Genomic DNA, 17,205 nt, shown 5'->3' with positions numbered 1-17,205 from the left:
ACAACAACCATCATAAAGCATAGAGCTTTCTTTAGATGAAGCAAATGTCCTCGTGTCGCAATGACAAGATATATGCGACACTGTTTAGCGTAGCGAATAGCGAGTCGAAAGTTCACCAAATTATCTAATTCAAACAACACATCAACTCCACCATTCTGCGCGATCCTCTTGCCAACGTGTTCTCATCTCAGCAGTAACATCCGATCTTCATTAATGCGCGGTGAGACTGGAATTCCCCGCAGATCTCAAACCCACGCAGCGATCCCAAATCTTGGCCGCCTCATTATGGAAAGTATCGCAGCAGACAAAATCACGAAGCCCGAACAAATCAAATCAAAATAATAGAACCGAATTAATTACGCCAATACCAATCCCCGCCCTCATCACCTCTTTCCGTCACGAACCCCTTCCCTAATCCAATCTCCGCCTTTCCCCAATCGCCTCCATCGCAATCCTTCAATGACGTACACTTCCCTGCACGCCTGCGCAGGACCCTCTTTCCCGCAGGAGCACTCTGACCCACTCACTCTAGGGCGACCAAGAAATCCACAAGACATCACGAGCCACATGCACAACTTGTTAAGCTTATTGCCAAGCTCGCTGCTAAAATGCCGCGAAGGCACGAAGGGGGCCTTTAGCCACAAAGGGTCTTCTTGGCGGAGGTTGGAACCGGGTGCTGCCGATTATTACCGCTAGCTGTGGCGGTGGGTGTTGTGTATGCGTGTGAGGGTGTGCGAGAGAATGCATGGTGCCGTGGCAGTGGGCGCGTGATGTTGTTGATCTGGAGGAGGAATGAGAATGCCTTTTCTGGTGCATGGCGTGTGGTATTCCCATCGTCCGCTGTCATCACGCATCTGGAAGGTTGTGGGGGCAGTAAGAACAGGGATGCATAGGCTTGCGCTCCTTTGCGGTCTAGGCGGAACAGACCCTGCGATGGGTTTTCTACCGAACGACGCTCTCGATGGAGTTTTTTTGCTCAACGACGTCATTTCTCTTCTCCGCTTTCGCTAACGCGGAGAATGTCCTGTTGTAGGTTGAGACGGCCCGTACGGGTATATTGACGGTCGCATGTTGGGCCGTCGCATTATCCCGTACTTCTTCGTTACGCGCCGATGCGATGAGCACGAGAAGTCTTGGGAACTTGGCGGATGAGGTTTCGCATGGTTTCAGCTGCCTGAGCAGTTGCATGGGAGTCTGAATGCACTCTGATGTTGAGGAAAGGAACGCGCGTAGTTTGCTGAGTGAGATTGGGCCGCGTATGACCTGGCCTTGTTCATGGCATCTTCGTACAATAATTGTACAACACCGGTAAATATCTAGCTGCAAAGATGAGCTCGGAAGGAGTAAATGGCGACTAATGAATGGGCAGGCAGCTTTCTAAGAAAACAGACCACGGCATATAGGCCAGAAGGGAACATCGTTGTAGACGCACGACGAAGTGAATATTTAGAGAATAGGTGTATACTCTCGTAAGCTTAGTTACATGCATTCTTCTCTCCGCAGTGTCTCATACGTCCAACACTCATCTCTTTCTCTTCGTCCTATTTCCTCACGATGCCTTAATCCCTCGATCCATCAGCCTCTCAATGCCAATACTTGGACCCACCGTAAAAAGTCCTACCATATATTTGGCCCCGCGGGTTTATGCGGGGTAGTCGTCTCTGCTGCGGATTACTGGTGTAATATCTGCAATCTCCGCCTTCTGGCATTATGGGAGGAAGTCTGAAGGCATTCTTTGGTAGTTCAAATAGTCTGTCGCTTCGATAATGTACTTCGTATGGACTGGGCATCTTCGGTTGCGAGATGTATGTGTTGAAGCTTGATGGCTGTTTGGTGGTAGTTATCTGTAGGTGTTGTTTAGGGATGGGGTATGGGATAGAAGGCTTTGGTAGATCAAGGGACTTGTATGATTGCTTAGTGGCTTGCTTTGGGTATCGTGGACTATGGACTGTGGACTGTGGTATGAGAGAGGTAAGAGAAACATCGCCGCGACGTTTTATACTCCTGGCTTCTTCAATACCGCAGCATGGAAGAGGACAGCGATGACTGCTCGCGGGAGGTACGTTCCAGCTACGTGTACGTTAACAGCTTTACATGTCTCTCATTGAAATCACCGAGGGCCGCTTTGTTGGCAACTTTGGTTTGAACAGGCAGCTCTTAGAATAGATACAACGCGATATTTTGGTGAGACAGGATCAGTAGATTCGAAGTACGTAAAGGTAGACATTTAGATAATGCAGGTGTGTATAAACTCATTCAAGCTAAGTTAAATACATTCTCCTCTTCGGTTCACCACAAGTCCAGAACTCATTCCTTTCTCTTCTTCCTGCCTCCTCACAGTCCATCACTCCATCACCTCCAACCATAATTCCAAGTGCCGCCCATGATGCTCCTGGGATCTCTCACCCATATCTGGCCCCGCGTGTTCATACGGGGTAGTCGTCTCGTCCCGTTAAAGTCTCCTCTATCCCCTCGGAATCCCGGCATCATGGGAGGAAGTCTGAGACCCTGCCTTGGCATTTCACTCAGGTTGTGGCGGGGATAAGCAGCTCGGCCTTCATAAGGGTTGATGGGCATTTTTTGGTCGCTGGAAGGCTACCTGGGAAGGTAGGCGTACTGTGGCTGAATGTGAGTTTGGTGTCGCTATGTGTGGTTGCTTTCTGGGTATGAGTAACGAGACTTCGGTCGATGGAGTAAATTGTATGCTGGCTTGGTTGCTTGCTTTGTGTACTGTGGATTGCGATATGAAGAAGGTTAGAAAAGCATCGCAGCGGCGATATATATGCCTGTCTTCATTCAATATTGCAGTGCGCATGAGAATCGCAACCACTGCTGGCGAAAGGTGTGTTGTAAACATGTAGCAATGTGTATGCTCGTAGCTCTCCACGTACTCGGGTCAGGTTATCAAGGGCTGCTTCAAACAGTACTTGACACGGCGCCTTGTGTTCGTACGGACACGTCGGGATATTCAATGAAGCCTTATACGATGCTTGACTATTCGAAGCACGTTTGCTCAATATCCAACAACGTGTTTCCCTTCCTTCAATATTCTTACTAGCAGAGTGAACTGGAAGGACAACGTAGTAATCTCGCAACACTAAGATGACGGGTTGAAGATGACTACAGATATTGAGCGCTCTTGGGGGTCACGAAGAGAAGCTACCTAGGTAAGTAAAGAACGACCTCCACATGAATAGAATCTCACAGTAGCAACGAGTTTCGAGAACGAGAGAAGCATAAAATGACTTAGTTCCATATTATTTGCATAACAAAGCATTCTTCTTGCTTTCCACTGTCCAAGTAAAACCTACAAACATGTAGGCCTCATCACATCTCATTTCCTTTTAACCCCTCGACTTCCCATCTACCTCGGAGGTCCAGGCCCCAACCACCTTCCCGTCGCGCTCCATCCGTAGCCCGGTCCGCCTCCTCCGGGATAGCCTCTCGGTCCATACGATGATGAGCCTGGGGGAAACATGCCAGGAAACTGCGTTCGAGGACCAGGCAGAGGTCCCCGAGGAAAGTCTTGCTGTCCGCTGTAACGAAACTGTCGATCTTGCTGGTATTGTCCGAAGTACTCCGCGTTCCTTCTCCAGTCTTCGAAGGGGTCTCGTGGCATTTCTGTGGGGTTTGCTGGGTAATAGGGCTTGAGGATAATATGTTGTGTTGTGTTGATTGGTTGGCTTGAGTATAGTAATTGAGGAGTTTTGCTTTGGATGTTGGAGTGTTAGGAGTAAGAAGGGGCTTTTGCGAAAGACTTTATACGCCGTATTGTTAGTGAAGAGCGTTGGACGCGGAACGAATGTATTGTAGGTGGTTGTGCAGTGAACTCAGTCGTTAGTACACGTGAAGATGTGTAGCGGAGGTTAGATAGAACGATGTGACATTGTATAGAGATAGAGAGGACGCGAAGGAAGCCTTGGTACAGCGTCTATAACGATCCAAATCAGCGTTCGATAGTCAGACATACAAGTTATATATGCCAAAGCACGCCTCGATCTTGTGCACGAAAAAAGATAGAACAGGTCTGCAGACTACATCAGCATAAGAACATGCAATGTAGGTAGGCTAGCATTCATATAGGCTCTGGAATCTTAAGTGTTACCATGAGCTGACGTGCTCTTGCCCTTCCAGAGTTCATGCTCTCAACCAAGTGACACGACATAACCTCAACTTAGCTGTGCACCGCCTTACAGTTCTTCGCTTTACAGTCGTCTCTGTCCACCATGTAGCTTCTGTCATCTTCAAACCCACAGACCCAGTATCCATCTTCATCAAAGTGGCGCCTCATGTGCTTTCCCCATTGCTCTTCATCCATGGCTCCGGCCCATATACCCTCGTATTCCCAACATATCAAACAACTTCGCCTCTCAATTCCATTTTTCGTAGTAGCTGGCAGATGCGATTCAAGCACAAAGGAACATGAGAGTCCTTGATGAGCTGGCCGGTCTTGAGTGTAGGACCTGGGATAGAACAACTTGACTGAGAGGCCACAGTATGAACACTTGTGTTGATCCTCTTGGTCCCAGAAGAGATCTTTGCTTTCCCCACGGCGTAAAGCGATAGCCCCGGGACAGAAACCAGGGTTCATACCGAGGAGATGCCTGAAGCACATTGACCAGGTTCGTTTCTTTCGGCGACAAGGCAGCTTCGGTAGTATGCGAGCGCATGTTGCAAGTGGATGTATTTGTCGACTCGGTATTTGTTCAGATCCGACGCGTAGAATCTCGCTCTCGCCTTCTCGCAGTTCAATCGTCTTGTCAAGGGTACCGTGCGGTTCAAGGCCGTTCCGCCGTTCAATCTCGAAACCACGTGCGTCTTCGTTATTCTCGATGTATGCGTTTAATACACGTACACCGCCATCAGGACGCTCGTCTTCTAGGAATTCGTTCTCTTCTCCAGGACCATTGTTACCATGTCCGTCCTGCAGTGATTGATAGTCTTCTTGAGAGTATACCACGTCATTGTCATTTGGTCCAGCGCCTTCGCGTGCGAGCCAATAGGCTACGCGGATGGCACTTCCTCTGAGTTCTGCTGGGGTACTGGAATACCTGGTTCTGGGGGTAGGGGTGGTATAGTGGGATGAATGAGCGGGAATCGATGAGTAGGATGGTGGAGGGCTCCGGGTATCGTCCATGGCGACGGCTTGGCTTGATCTTCTCGATCCTTGAAGTTGCATTCCTGGGCTTTGGTAGATGCGAAGCCGAGGGAAGGCGAATATCTTATGGAAGATATCAGTCGTTTCATGGCGGGGTCAGTGATGTAATGTGCGCGAAACCCGTATGGGATAGGTCGCTTGAAGCGAATATGTCTACCATGGTACATCCGGACGATGCATCTTATCTCTCCAATGCAGTCCCTTCCAACCCTCTCTTATCTCAATCCACGCGTCTAACCCCCACAACTCTATTCAATCTAGCCTCCACCCCATCAAGCACCCCTCTCAAATCTTCAACATCTCTCCCAATATCTGACACCATACTAAACACCTGGCCCACCTCATGCGCCGTCCGCCTACCCTCCACTCTACTCAACACCGTACTAAGGTTAATCACATCAGCCTTCCTCCGTACCCACAACCAACGATGTTGAAGATCGCAATTTGCGTATTCCAGACCCAGACGGTTACTATTGCGCATGTGCCTAGCTGGAGGAGAATCATCGTCATCGGAGTGCGGGTGATATTGCGCTGCATATGGCGATTTCTCTGAGGGAAAAGGCGAAGATTGAGTGGACCATTGCGCCGAGTCCTGGGATTGGTATTCTGGTTTCAGAAAGGGATACTCGAGATCTCGGAACTTTTGGATCAGGTCGCGGATGGTGACGCGCATTACGGTTAATGCTTCTTCTTCGCCGCTTGAGCGCATACTCTGCATGTCGCGGTCGAAGTGCATGGTCCTTCTTTTGCCGCTCCCCCTCCCTCGTCTGCTTCGTTTTCGACTCTCGTTCCCGTTCTTGCCACTGCCGTATCCGCCGTAATACTCTTCGGAATCACTTCTTGCGCTGGGACCGTGGCTTTGGTCTCTCCGTACGTTCCTCAGTCTCTTTCTCACTCTTCTCAAATGCCTTCTTTCTTCCAACAGTCCTTGCTTCAGGCTTGACAACATATTTTTGATCTCTTGTGGTGCGGCATTAAAGGTTGCTAGATTCGACCAGGTGACCTTGAGTAGGGTGGCGAGCGTAAAGGTGAAGGAGATGAAGCCGATGATGGTCGATATCATGGATAGTGGGGAGAAGGCTGTGTGGGATATTGTCACACCCATCTCGCAGTCTATGTCGGCTGAGGGATCAGTGCTAGTAGTGCTGAGTAAGCCTGGTTCGTGGAAGGTAGAGGTCGTGGTACAGTTACAAGTCGTCGATGAATTGGACCAATGGGCGCCTACGCAACAAGAAATGTTTGTTTGGGTTCTGGTTGCACGGAAATGTCGGCAGCAGGCGTTGTCTACGTCTGCAAGACATCCTCCGTCTGGAATTGTTTCCAAACGTCACGATTTGATCAGGACAGGTCCCCACGGTTGCTGGCGCCGACCCAATCATCTGTAAGCGGAAATAGACTGACTGATGCTATGGTCGGCCAAGCTGACACATTCAAGTACGATGGAAATGACTTTCTTCCTGTTGTATCGAGCGTGTTTGGGAGACCGACAGATTTGGCCACAGTGCCGTTTGCTGTCTTTGCAATATCATATGGAAGCAGTGTTGGGCCAGGGTGACAAGCGAAGACCACGTCTTTGCATGTCTACATTCGCTCTTGCGAATTCGTTCCATGGCACATACTACCAGGTATCGTACACTTTTATATATACACACGTCTAGAACTTGTAGACCTGGTCCTTGCTGTAGCCAAGCTCCTTCAGCATTCCGTCAAGCTCGCCCTGGTCGGACGGGCTCTTCTTGCCTCCGCTGATAGCCTTGTACATGCCTGGTGGTCCACACACAAACAGCTTGATCTTCTCGCCTTCCTTGGGCTCAGGCAGAACAGTCTTCAAGAGCTCCTTGGTAACGTGTCCCTTGCCGCCTTGCCATGACTCAGGTGGGTTGTCCAGAACGTAGAAAGCGCGGAAGCGCTGGGGGTATGTGTTCTCCAACTCCTCCCACTCGCGCTTCAACAGAATGTCCTCCTCTGAAACGTTGCCGTAGATGAGCGTAACCTTGGTCTTGTCCTCGGGGTTGCGGAAGATGTGTCGTGCTGTTTGCCACATGGGTGTGATACCGGTGCCACCAGCGATCAGGGCAATGTGCTCGTGCATGTTGGGCTGTGAAAGAGACATCGATGTTAGTGGTTGCTTCACAACTAGGCTATCGACGAGGCTCGTACCTTCCATTGGAACTTGGGGATAGGTCCCTTGATGTCTAGCCGTTGGCCTGGCTCCATGTTGTGCATGTGCTGAGACATGGGGCCGTTGGGGTAGGCCTTGATGATGAAGTCGACGGAGCCCTTCTGGTCCACGTCGCTAATCGGGGTGTATGGTCGGATAACTGGCTTCTGCATCTCGGGGCCCTTGTACTTGGTAATAACGGCCGCTATGTTCAGTCAGCATGTGCGGTGATCGAGACATTCTGCTGATAGACATACATGCGACAGGCAATCCGCTCTCCATGTCCTCCTCGGGCAGCTTGAAGCGGAGCTTCTTGGTGTTGTGGTTGACGACTTCGATGTTCTCTAGCGCAAGCGACACGAAACCCTGGTCGCCTCCCGTGAAGGCCTTCTTGACGGCGCCGGTGGAAGAGGGGATCTTGTTGGCCTCTTCTGATGGCGGCGCATTGCCCTTCTGCCCCGACGGCGCGTCGCCGCCCCTCATGAACAAGTAGGCACCAGCGAGACCGGCAGCGCCGATACCCGTGTAGAGAATGCCATTGTTGCCGCTCTTGGGCGCCTCAGATGCGTAACGGCGGACTTGCTATTTTCTGTCAACCTCCAAAACTGACATTGGCGATTTGTAATCTCAAATCAGACGGAAATGTGGGCGCATACCTGGTGCAGCGTCTTGGCTGGGCGGAATACCTGTCTGGCAAACATGGCGAGACGAATTGGTATGAGAGGAGGGGAATGAGGATAGAATTGAAGTAACTGGAAGAACAAGCGTTATCCGGGTGCAGGTGCTAACGACGGAGCTCATCGTACGCTAGCGCCAAGCAGTAAACGTCATCGCTGTTTTGCCGGCCCGTCCGAACTCAACCCTCATCCGTCTTCCAGTGCATCTTCAACAGTAGTGCGACAGTCCATGCTATGCTCATCATGTCTGATTGAACTTCACTGAGACTTTCCACGGAATATCATATAGCGGTATTCTGCACTCCATACAACAGCTATGAAAGAGAACGAGAAAGACCGCTCCGCCCGGGATCCATCACCGACAGATTGAGCATGTTTCTTCGGCACCTTGAGAAATGGACGCAATGCGCGGCACTAAGCATCAACTGAACAATATATACACTAGCCATCTCGCGACGAGATGCTGACTGACGAGGCCTCTGGAGATCATGTCGGCTATGCAGGAGAATAGCGATGCAAGCAATATGGCGAGACATCACATCGCAGACGCCCCAGCACGTAACCCGGACCTGTCGCGCCACGTTCGCGGAAGCCTGTGTCGGGATCGCCATCAGCACGCTATTTGTTCAGGCTGAGCGCGTTACATGTTTAACAATACCGGACGAACCAGGTTGACATTGTCGCATTGTGCTGTTCACAATGGGTCAGCTGCTCACGCATTACCTCTGAAACCGCACCTTTCGACTCTGGCCGCTCTGAACATCGCCCCTCAGAAGCCTATAGAAGGTAGAAACGGCGAGCAATCGGATCTGCAATGGTAGAGACCGCGTGTCCTCAATGGCACAGACTGGACCCTGGCGATGAGTGAAGGGGAGAAGCTCGGTCCAGCCAGCTCACAGTGACCGTCGGACCCTACTATGTCATTTCGGCTGCCACAGATCTCTTAACTACGACCCTTTCTTCGCTGTTTTCTTTATTCACCTCCGGTACAAATATACAGCTTTTCTCTAACGATGTGTACTTGAATAATTTTAGGCGCCTATTCTCGAACGAGTGCGATTCGCATACTTTTTGGGTCGCTAGAGCTCTCTAGGCGAACCATCAACTGTCGCCCTCAGACCGCTGGTCGCAATCGAACCCTCACGAAGAACTACGATTTACTTACTGGCCGGAGCCAGGATTATTGCCGGTGCACACAACTCTCAATCGCGTCGACATGGCTTCGCAGTTTCCGACACTAGCTTCAATGCGGCAACCATGCGAGCACAACTATACTTATGCACCGAATCTTATCCCCGACTCAGCACTTTCAGTCTGCGCAGTCTGCATCACAGAGGCTCGCATTGGTGAAGTGAAGTTCGCGACATTTGCGTTAGCTCGCCGCGGTGGTATTTTCGAATCCTCAAAAGCAGGGCCAGAGCTACGTACGAATGGTATCGATGATCTAGGCTGGATGTCACACAAGGATTGCACAGGTCGGTGGAAGAGGGCAAAACTCGATTGTTGGAGACTTGTTGCGACCCTGGAGAATCTACGAGATGAACAGTTCGAAATGGCTGAGGAATGGGGAGTCGACGAGGCGCTCTATCTTTGGGAACTAGCAAGAGACGAATGTTGGAAGGTGCCTGGCTGTCAATATCTGGAATACCCCGCTTCGAAAGAGGTAGAATTGACATCACGATCGCCTGCTATTGAGAGTGTCTCGGAGCCTACGCCCCAGGAAGAAGAAGATTCTGATGGTAGTTGGGAGAAGGTCAAGCGCAGGTGGAAGAGGAGGTCTCAACAGATCTCATTTTCAGACGACAATGAATCGCTGGATGTCGATCAGATGAATCTAAAAGAGATGGAAGGAGTCAACGATAGGCTAGCAGATGCAAGGTCGACACCCAGGAACCGCTTCGGCAAGATCGTCAAAACCAGTAGAAGCGCCACCACAGTAGCTGTCGCACAAGCCGTGAGCAGGTCTAAAGGCTTACTCCAAGGGGACACAAAACAAGTAAGGATATCTCTTTCGCTGCCTCTAGTCAACTTACCGTCTGATTTTCTACAACAGTCCGCTGCTCCCCCTCGCAAATCAGTCAGTATCGACGCGCAAGCCACCATCCTCCCTTGCGATTACACTCCAGCTACGACGATGTCACACCACGAGCACACAGTCATAGAACGGAGCCGCAACCGCCCCACTTACAGTCGCAGCTCCCGTTTCTACACGCCCTCATGCTGGGCGAGTCCAGAGGGTTACGAGAAAGATGACACCAGTCTTTCCAAGAGCTCTTGGGCGACTGTTGACCAGCTCCAGAGGGAGTTTGCGGGCTTGGACGTGGACTCTGAGAAGAAAGAAGAGGTGCTTGCTGAAAGAGCTGAGGAAGCTGCCGCTGAGCAAGACAAGAAGGCTAACTTGAGGAAAGTAAAAGACAAGGCCTTTCGCGCACGGCGACCGCCATGGCAAGGAGAAAGGCTCTTTCATGATAGCTGGCAGGGTGCTGAGCTTCTTCACATGAGAGACTACTTCAAGAAGGCGCTCGCAGAGGATGCAAACTTGTCATCGCTGAGTCAATCGCACCGCATGGCATTGACGAGGGGTCTTCATGACTGCGGTAGTGCTTTGATGCGTGAGGAGAAGCAGAAGGAGAAGAAATGGGTGGATGCCGAGAGCGAACGATAGGCGGTACAAGGCACTGTTGGCGGTATCTGTGAAGGAGAAGGGACAGGGATGGAAAGAGGCGCACATGTATACGACCAAACGTTGAGAATAGCTATACATCCCTCGATACGCTGTCGTGAAGTATAATTATGGGTACATGTCGCTGTCCCTTCAACAAGACAGACTACGCTGTCCCTACCTTTTGTCACACTTTCTGACCCGTCAAGTGCAAGTTCAATCACCGCTTAAGGATATAAAGTCTCCGCCGCTGCATGCATTTGCATTCTCACCGATAACAATACGCAGCATACAGAAAACAAAATAAGCCCAACGTATCCAAATCTACGCTAGCAAAAGTAACAGCCCTGTGCTCAACCCTCTACACATAATTTTACGGCCTCGAGTCTTACCACCGTCATACCGAGTTGACTCCTAGCACCTAAAAGAAACAAACCATGCCCTCAGGTTACTATCCCTCTCGACGACGAAATCTTCCATATGGCAATACACCATATCACGAGCTTCCTAACGGCGGCCGAGATCTTGCCCCCATCAGACAGCCCGATGTTCATGGCAGCGTCGGTTTACCAGGCACTCGCAGTAGTTGGTTTAACTACGACCCGGATAATGGTATCAATCGCAACACAGACCACTGGTATGGACGTGGAGGTCAGTGGAATAGGTATAGGTCGCCGTACATGGGCGGTGGTGGGTGGGGATGGGGACCCAGGTAAAAAGTGGAATGGAGAAACGTTGAACTTGGTTGAGAGCTGTTAAACAGCCTATTCGAAGAAATCTAGTCGCTACTGATACACTCGTTCCGTGGCTCACTTCCTACATTGAGATACCTGTGAGACCGACATAGGGGCCCGACCCAGAGGAGAGAATGAAAAGACACCTCGGTGTTCGTCCGCAGGACTCACCACTTCGCGAACTCGACAATTTTTCCATTTTAACCAAAGAGCAAACAAGGAAGTTTGGTAGTCCAACATTGGGGTTGCTTCGTGCCGCTATTCTCTAATACCAGCTTGGCGAGCTCTCATCACTTCGTCATTCTGTACTTCCAAGCTTGCTTCGGTAAGAATGGGTTATTATTCGTATATAGTATCAAAGTCGTAAACTTAGCAATAGGCGTCATGAGAGCAGTAGAGATAGTAAGAAGGTATACACAGAAGCGAATATGCAGGATCCGTAATCTACAACATGCGATGAAACTATGCTGGGACCGAATGATACGCGCACTGAAGAGAGCGTTGGGGGTATATGGCGGAAATAGAAGAAAAGTGCCCATCCAAATAACACCCATGATCTGAAAAAGTGTCCAAGATCCGAAACGAAAAAGGTCCATGCGTAAAGTGCGTTAGGCGTTGATTATGAGGTTGCGCTGACTGGTATCTTCAGGATAGGCCCCAAAGACGAAGCGATAGAGCTCGCGCAGCCACTTGAATGATTCGCTGCGGCCCAGCCATTGCACCGATCTTCCAATCTCAAGTGCCGTCAGCCTGCGGAGTGGCTGAGTGTGAACGCTTCGTAGTGTCGGGTCTGCAAGAACAAGTTTTCGGTAGCTCTCGAACAATTGACTTTGCCACGTCTCGGCGCCGAAGCTGTTGGACGGCAAGGCACGAATAAAGTCTGGAAGGGGAATCTGGCGATTGTATCCTGTGTTGATGGCTGCCTTGATGATCAGCCCTTTCAGGCGGACCAGGTTGGCATCCTCTCGACCAGCGGTGGCGGTAGAGGAAGTGTGTTGTGAGGCGTCAGAGTATGTGGAAAGGTTGGAGGAAGCGGATGACCAACGGTCATGAGTCCGTGTCATGCCAGCTTCTGGGCCGAGAACAAGTATGTTTGGCACGTTGGGCTCGTCTGCGGGCGAGAACTCTTCGCGGTCATCGAAGATGGTTGTTGGTGTCTCTGGCTGCATTGGCGTCGCGTTTCTCGATTGAATGGCCGAATGATACGACTCATTGACACTGGAGGATCGCCCAGACCGTTCCGAATATGCAGTCTGGGAGCGATGTGTCATGGAACTGCGACCCACCGAGAAGGCATACTGAGTGGGTCGTGGAGTGCCGCGATCAGGCCGCACCTGCGTCCAGCCTTCACGGAACAAGTCACACAACTCCCAGCACGCCTGGATTGCCGAGCCCAGCAGTTCCTCGTCGGCTGGCTTGCCATCCCGGCTGTTTTGGCGGAGACTGAAAAGCATTTCTGCCAGTGACCAGCATGCATGGAGCAATGAATCGGTCTCTTCTGGAAGCGAAGTGCGCTGCTTCATTAAGCGATGACATAGCGTCAAGTAGAAATCCAGAGTGCGTTCACGAAATGTCTCGGGTAGTGTGCGATCATGTGCGTTGTAGAGATGGTTGTTCAGCTCAAAGCTGACTCTGAGCACCGAATCAGAAGCCTCGTCGCCGCGTTGACGCACGTCGAATAGTGCCTGACAAAAGTCCCGGCAAAGCTCCAGGGTCGGTCGAATCTGCGTGGAGGGGTTCTCCTCTCTACTTTCGTAGAGCTTCTGGCAAAGTCGCCAACACGTTCTCCAAGCATGCTCCTGCATATCAGGGCTTCCACCAGAGTAGTGGAACATGCGTGTTCTGTGGTGTTGGCTCAATTTAGCCAGCGAGTTGCAGAGTGTCCAGCATTCGTCCAGTGCGCTTCGCAGGGCAGCCACTTCCTTCTCCGACTCTTGGATGCCGTGGATCGCCTGACCCATCGTTTGGGTACCGATGGACATGGACTCGCCGTCTTGCGATTGTGATGACTGGCTGTCATCCTGTTCGATGACGGAGCTCGCAGAAGAATCTGTGGTAGCATGGTCGTCGTACTCGGCAATATCTGTGCATGTTAGCGCGTGTGCCTTCCAAGATGCGCGGAGACGTACCTGCGAGATTGACGCTTTTGCGAACACTTCGCCGCCTGAGGTCCTCCTCGAAATCTTGTCTTGTCTGGGCACGCGGCGTGCTGCGGTCGGTAACTGAGTTCGACACGGCAGTATCAATGGGCGTGGTGTAGGCAGAAGACGTGTGCTTGTCCTCGACATCCGGAAGCATGTTGGCTTCTGGCGTTGACGGCGATACGACAGCTGTGTTATCTGACGTGTTTGCGCTCGACGACCCGCCAGACGTCATCCGGTTCTGGTTCTGGTTCCCACGTCAGCCATGTAGTGCAACCACAACAAAAGGGCACTCACGAATTGCTTAAAGGTGTCGGGCGCATGGATGACAGACGGCGGGGCATCGTCCGAGTCAGCCCTGCGCACGGCGGTGTTGAGCTTATGGGTATGGGGCTGTCACAAGTTAGATGAGTGCAGGCAGGCAGGCGCGGTAGAGGTGTTGGTATGATACCTTTGCGGGCCCGTCCTGGCTCGCCGGGCTCACTATGTCGTCAGTGCCCGGCGATCTGATATCGCTCATGCCATCTTCGCTTGCACTTGGGTGATTGACCTGGGCATCGTCTTCGATCTGTAGTGGGGTCAGCCCCGCGCGTTCGTATATCCACCCACGACGCGACGTACCTCAGTGTGGTCAGTATGGCTCGTGCCGTTGCTGTCGACGGGCGAGGGGTCGACGGTCGCCGGGTATGGGCTGGGCGGTGGTTGCAGGTGGTCGGACGTGTGCCCTGAGGATCTTGGGGAGTCCATGTTAGCGGGCAGTCGCCAATGCTCTCGCAGCGAGGGCGTCGCACCTATTTGAGAAGACGTGGGCGAAGGTGCCCGGTGAGCTGGGCGAGTCCGTGTAGGGGCTGAATGCCGACATGGACTTCAGGCCACTCGGTGACGGCATGAGCTGCGTCGCGGTTGCCATGCCTCGCGCTGCTCTTGAGGAAGGCACAACAGAGGCTGCGCCAGGACTGCGCCGGATCTGCGCTGCGGTGGGAAGGAACAATCGCGCGTGGTCTCGCGATGGGCTGCCTATCACTCAGACGACGGGGTTGGCGAGGCTGAGCGGCGGGTCACGAATCAGAAGGGAAGGCGCGAAAAGGGTGGGCGGCGGGCGAGCGCTTGCGTCTAGGGAAAGAAGGACGGGACGAGGCTTATCAGAGCAGGCCAGCTGCCGGGAAGAGGCTCAAGGTGCTTGGTGCAGAGAGGTGTCGTTGTTTGTTTCAACACTGCGACTCTGCCTCGGTGGAGACTCTCAGCGCAGACAGGCGGCAGGCGGCGTCAATCGTCTACCTAGCAGCAGCAGCGAACTGCTCGCCCGCCCGTGCACTACGCCCGCTTACAACACCTGTCCGTTCACCACCACCGCTGGGCGCCGCAGACGAATCGCCGCCCTGGGTGCCGCTAAGCTTCAGGGATGCACTGCAGCTTAAGCGCCCAAACCCACGCTAGATGGCGGGCATGGTCAGCGATCCCGCGCCGTGCGTGCCAGAGACACGACACTGGATCCTCTAGAACAGCCATCGCTACCAGCCTGGCTCCCTCTTCCGTCTGCTGGTGCGAACCCCTCCGATCCATTGTCCTACCTGATGCCGTCCCGCGGAGAACAAACGGCTGCGCGGCCCTCCAAGGTGTAGGTAAGCAGCCCCTTGGCATCATCTATTCACCCAGCATTAGTTCCTCGCATGGCGAACGTTGCTGCAGACCACTAGGGCCAGGCCTCCTTGAGACGCTAATGCACCCTTCCTCAAAAGGCTCCATCAGGTGCTTGGAGACAGCACAAGTGTGCGGCACAGTCACGGTGCCCTCCCACCGTTTGCTCTGTCTCCAGTCTGGCCCCATCGACATCGACGTGGCGGCCTTGCATCAAATGAAGGCCTGCCTGGTGTGATGACTTCCTGCTCGCAACGGTCCGTCGACACATGGCATCCCAAGAGCCTCTTCTTGCTAAATCTGTAGGATCGTCATCGGTATCGCTCTTCCACTAGTTCATCTCCAGATTCCCCAAGCGTATCAGCGTCCCCGGCTACCATGGGCTCGGATGCTTAGATTGGCCAATGGCATCCCCAACTTTTTGACCGGGACACGAAAGCACACATTTTTTCTCCCACCAACCTACCACAGCTCACGCCGCGCGTATCTTCAATAATCCCATTAGTCTGGCCTACAAGCAGCTACCTGGTCCATGTCCACCTTGACAATGGCACCAGCTGCCCTTCTTCGTGCGACCTGCGCCGCTTCCGCGTTTGACATTAGCCGCGCCCAAGGCGGCTTGCTAATAAGCGCCGTGGAGCACAGGACATTCTTTCGGCCTTTGCCTAACCGACAGGTACAATCTCTTAGATGACTGACAGGAGGCTGCAGCTATGGCCTGCATAACTCATGCACACAGGTCTGCGGCCGATCATAACGTGCCTTTCGATGCCAACTACACAAAATGTTGAGTACATCGGCGACGTTGGAACCAACACAGTTTCATGCGCAGGGCACGCTACGATAGTCGATGAGCGACGGCATGGCTTTGAAGAAGGTGTCTAACATACTCGGTGCCCCGCTCTGCGTCGATAGTTTTTGTGTATACACCCAACCGAAGCGACCCCGCTCTCACGTTATCGGCGCTTACTCTCATCGTTTCTTTGGCAAATCTCCCCACCACCACCAACGACATCTAGACTTATTCGGATAATGGCATTCAGATAGTCCGGTGCATCCGGAGTCATGATACTGGGTGGCCTGAAAGCGATCCCTACTAGCGACTGCCACGCGATATCCCAGGATGCTGGTACGATGGCTACCCGAACAGCGGGCATTCATTCCTGGATATCGTGCTGGAAGAGGAATTTCCATGCTAGGTCTACCAACAATGGCAATCATGCACATGTCTCAATCCGCAACTGCTCGGATAAGGGCCGCTATATTGGCCTTTGAAGTGTTGTGCATGCCACCAACAGCTGGATTGCCTGGTATGAAGCAGCTCATTGTTTCTCCAATTGTACCCGAGACTAAAGGGCGCTTTAGGTTTGCTATTGTAGATGCACAAGACACAATAGTAGGATCAGCCGAGCGCCCTTTCTTGTCCTGGGCATCGTTCGAAAAAGCAACCCTTCGTGGTGTCCGTTTCCTCAATACTAAACCAGACCGGTGTTGGCTTCTTAGGCCAACATGGGCGTCCTCACCGCTCAAAAGGTAACGCAAATCGCGATGAATGAATTCGAAGCCACCATTCTACCCGTGACGCTATCCACAGCATGAAATCTCCGAGGGGCTTAGCTCTTGGAAAATTCCCTCCCGTGCCGGGCGCTTCTGCAACCCATGAGGTGCTTTGCGGCGCACGTCAGCCTTAAACGAGCATGCCAACGCCTCAGAGTCAAACACACGATTTGTCACAGTCTGCCTTGGGCAAACAAAATGAATGTACAGCCCTGTGCGACTGACGCTGCGCGGCAACAAGGAGGCTCAATGTTGCACCACATCTTGGACAACATGACTGCACGCCTCTGACCATCACCAACGAGTGTACACACAACATGTCTCGCCTGATGGTGCCAGATTTCGTAATAAGCCCGGGTGAACATTCGCTTCAGCGACTGCGACGCAGATGCTGTCCCACACGAGTGTACGATACATACAACGATAGGGAAAATATACCTGCCGCTACACAACTTCGTTGGGTGTACTGCCTAGCTA

The 17,205-nt window shown here is 52.3% G+C and overlaps 3 protein-coding genes across 3 annotated transcripts; 1 reads left to right on the top strand and 2 right to left on the bottom strand.

Annotated features, from left to right (window-relative positions):
• Positions 1-6,812: 6,812 nt before the first annotated feature.
• Positions 6,813-8,020, bottom strand: MCR1 (NADH-cytochrome b5 reductase; the record flags this gene model as incomplete). Its single annotated transcript, XM_049388808.1, has 4 exons — positions 6,813-7,256; positions 7,319-7,524; positions 7,577-7,901; positions 7,976-8,020. 4 exons carry the CDS (start codon positions 8,018-8,020, stop codon positions 6,813-6,815), a joined length of 1,020 nt encoding a protein of 339 aa, XP_049243707.1.
• A 1,192-nt stretch (positions 8,021-9,212) lies between these two features.
• On the top strand, positions 9,213-10,661 carry J4E84_006216 (uncharacterized protein; the record flags this gene model as incomplete). The annotated part of the gene is made up of 2 exons (XM_049388807.1): positions 9,213-9,992; positions 10,050-10,661. The coding sequence occupies 2 exons, from the start codon at positions 9,213-9,215 to the stop codon at positions 10,659-10,661; spliced, it is 1,392 nt and encodes a 463-aa protein (XP_049243706.1).
• Positions 10,662-12,000: 1,339 nt separating this feature from the next.
• On the bottom strand, positions 12,001-14,443 carry J4E84_006215 (uncharacterized protein; the record flags this gene model as incomplete). The annotated part of the gene is made up of 6 exons (XM_049388806.1): positions 12,001-13,475; positions 13,522-13,774; positions 13,831-13,926; positions 13,985-14,101; positions 14,155-14,266; positions 14,325-14,443. 6 exons carry the CDS (start codon positions 14,441-14,443, stop codon positions 12,001-12,003), a joined length of 2,172 nt encoding a protein of 723 aa, XP_049243705.1.
• Positions 14,444-17,205: the final 2,762 nt, after the last annotated feature.

The sequence above is a fragment of the Alternaria hordeiaustralica genome, assembly GCF_023758085.1.
Source record: "Alternaria hordeiaustralica strain BMP 2776 chromosome Unknown scaffold_11, whole genome shotgun sequence".
NCBI classification, from domain to species: Eukaryota; Fungi; Ascomycota; class Dothideomycetes; order Pleosporales; family Pleosporaceae; genus Alternaria; species Alternaria hordeiaustralica.
Note: the sequence above shows the minus strand (reverse complement) of the source record. Positions and strands in the feature narration are given on the sequence as shown.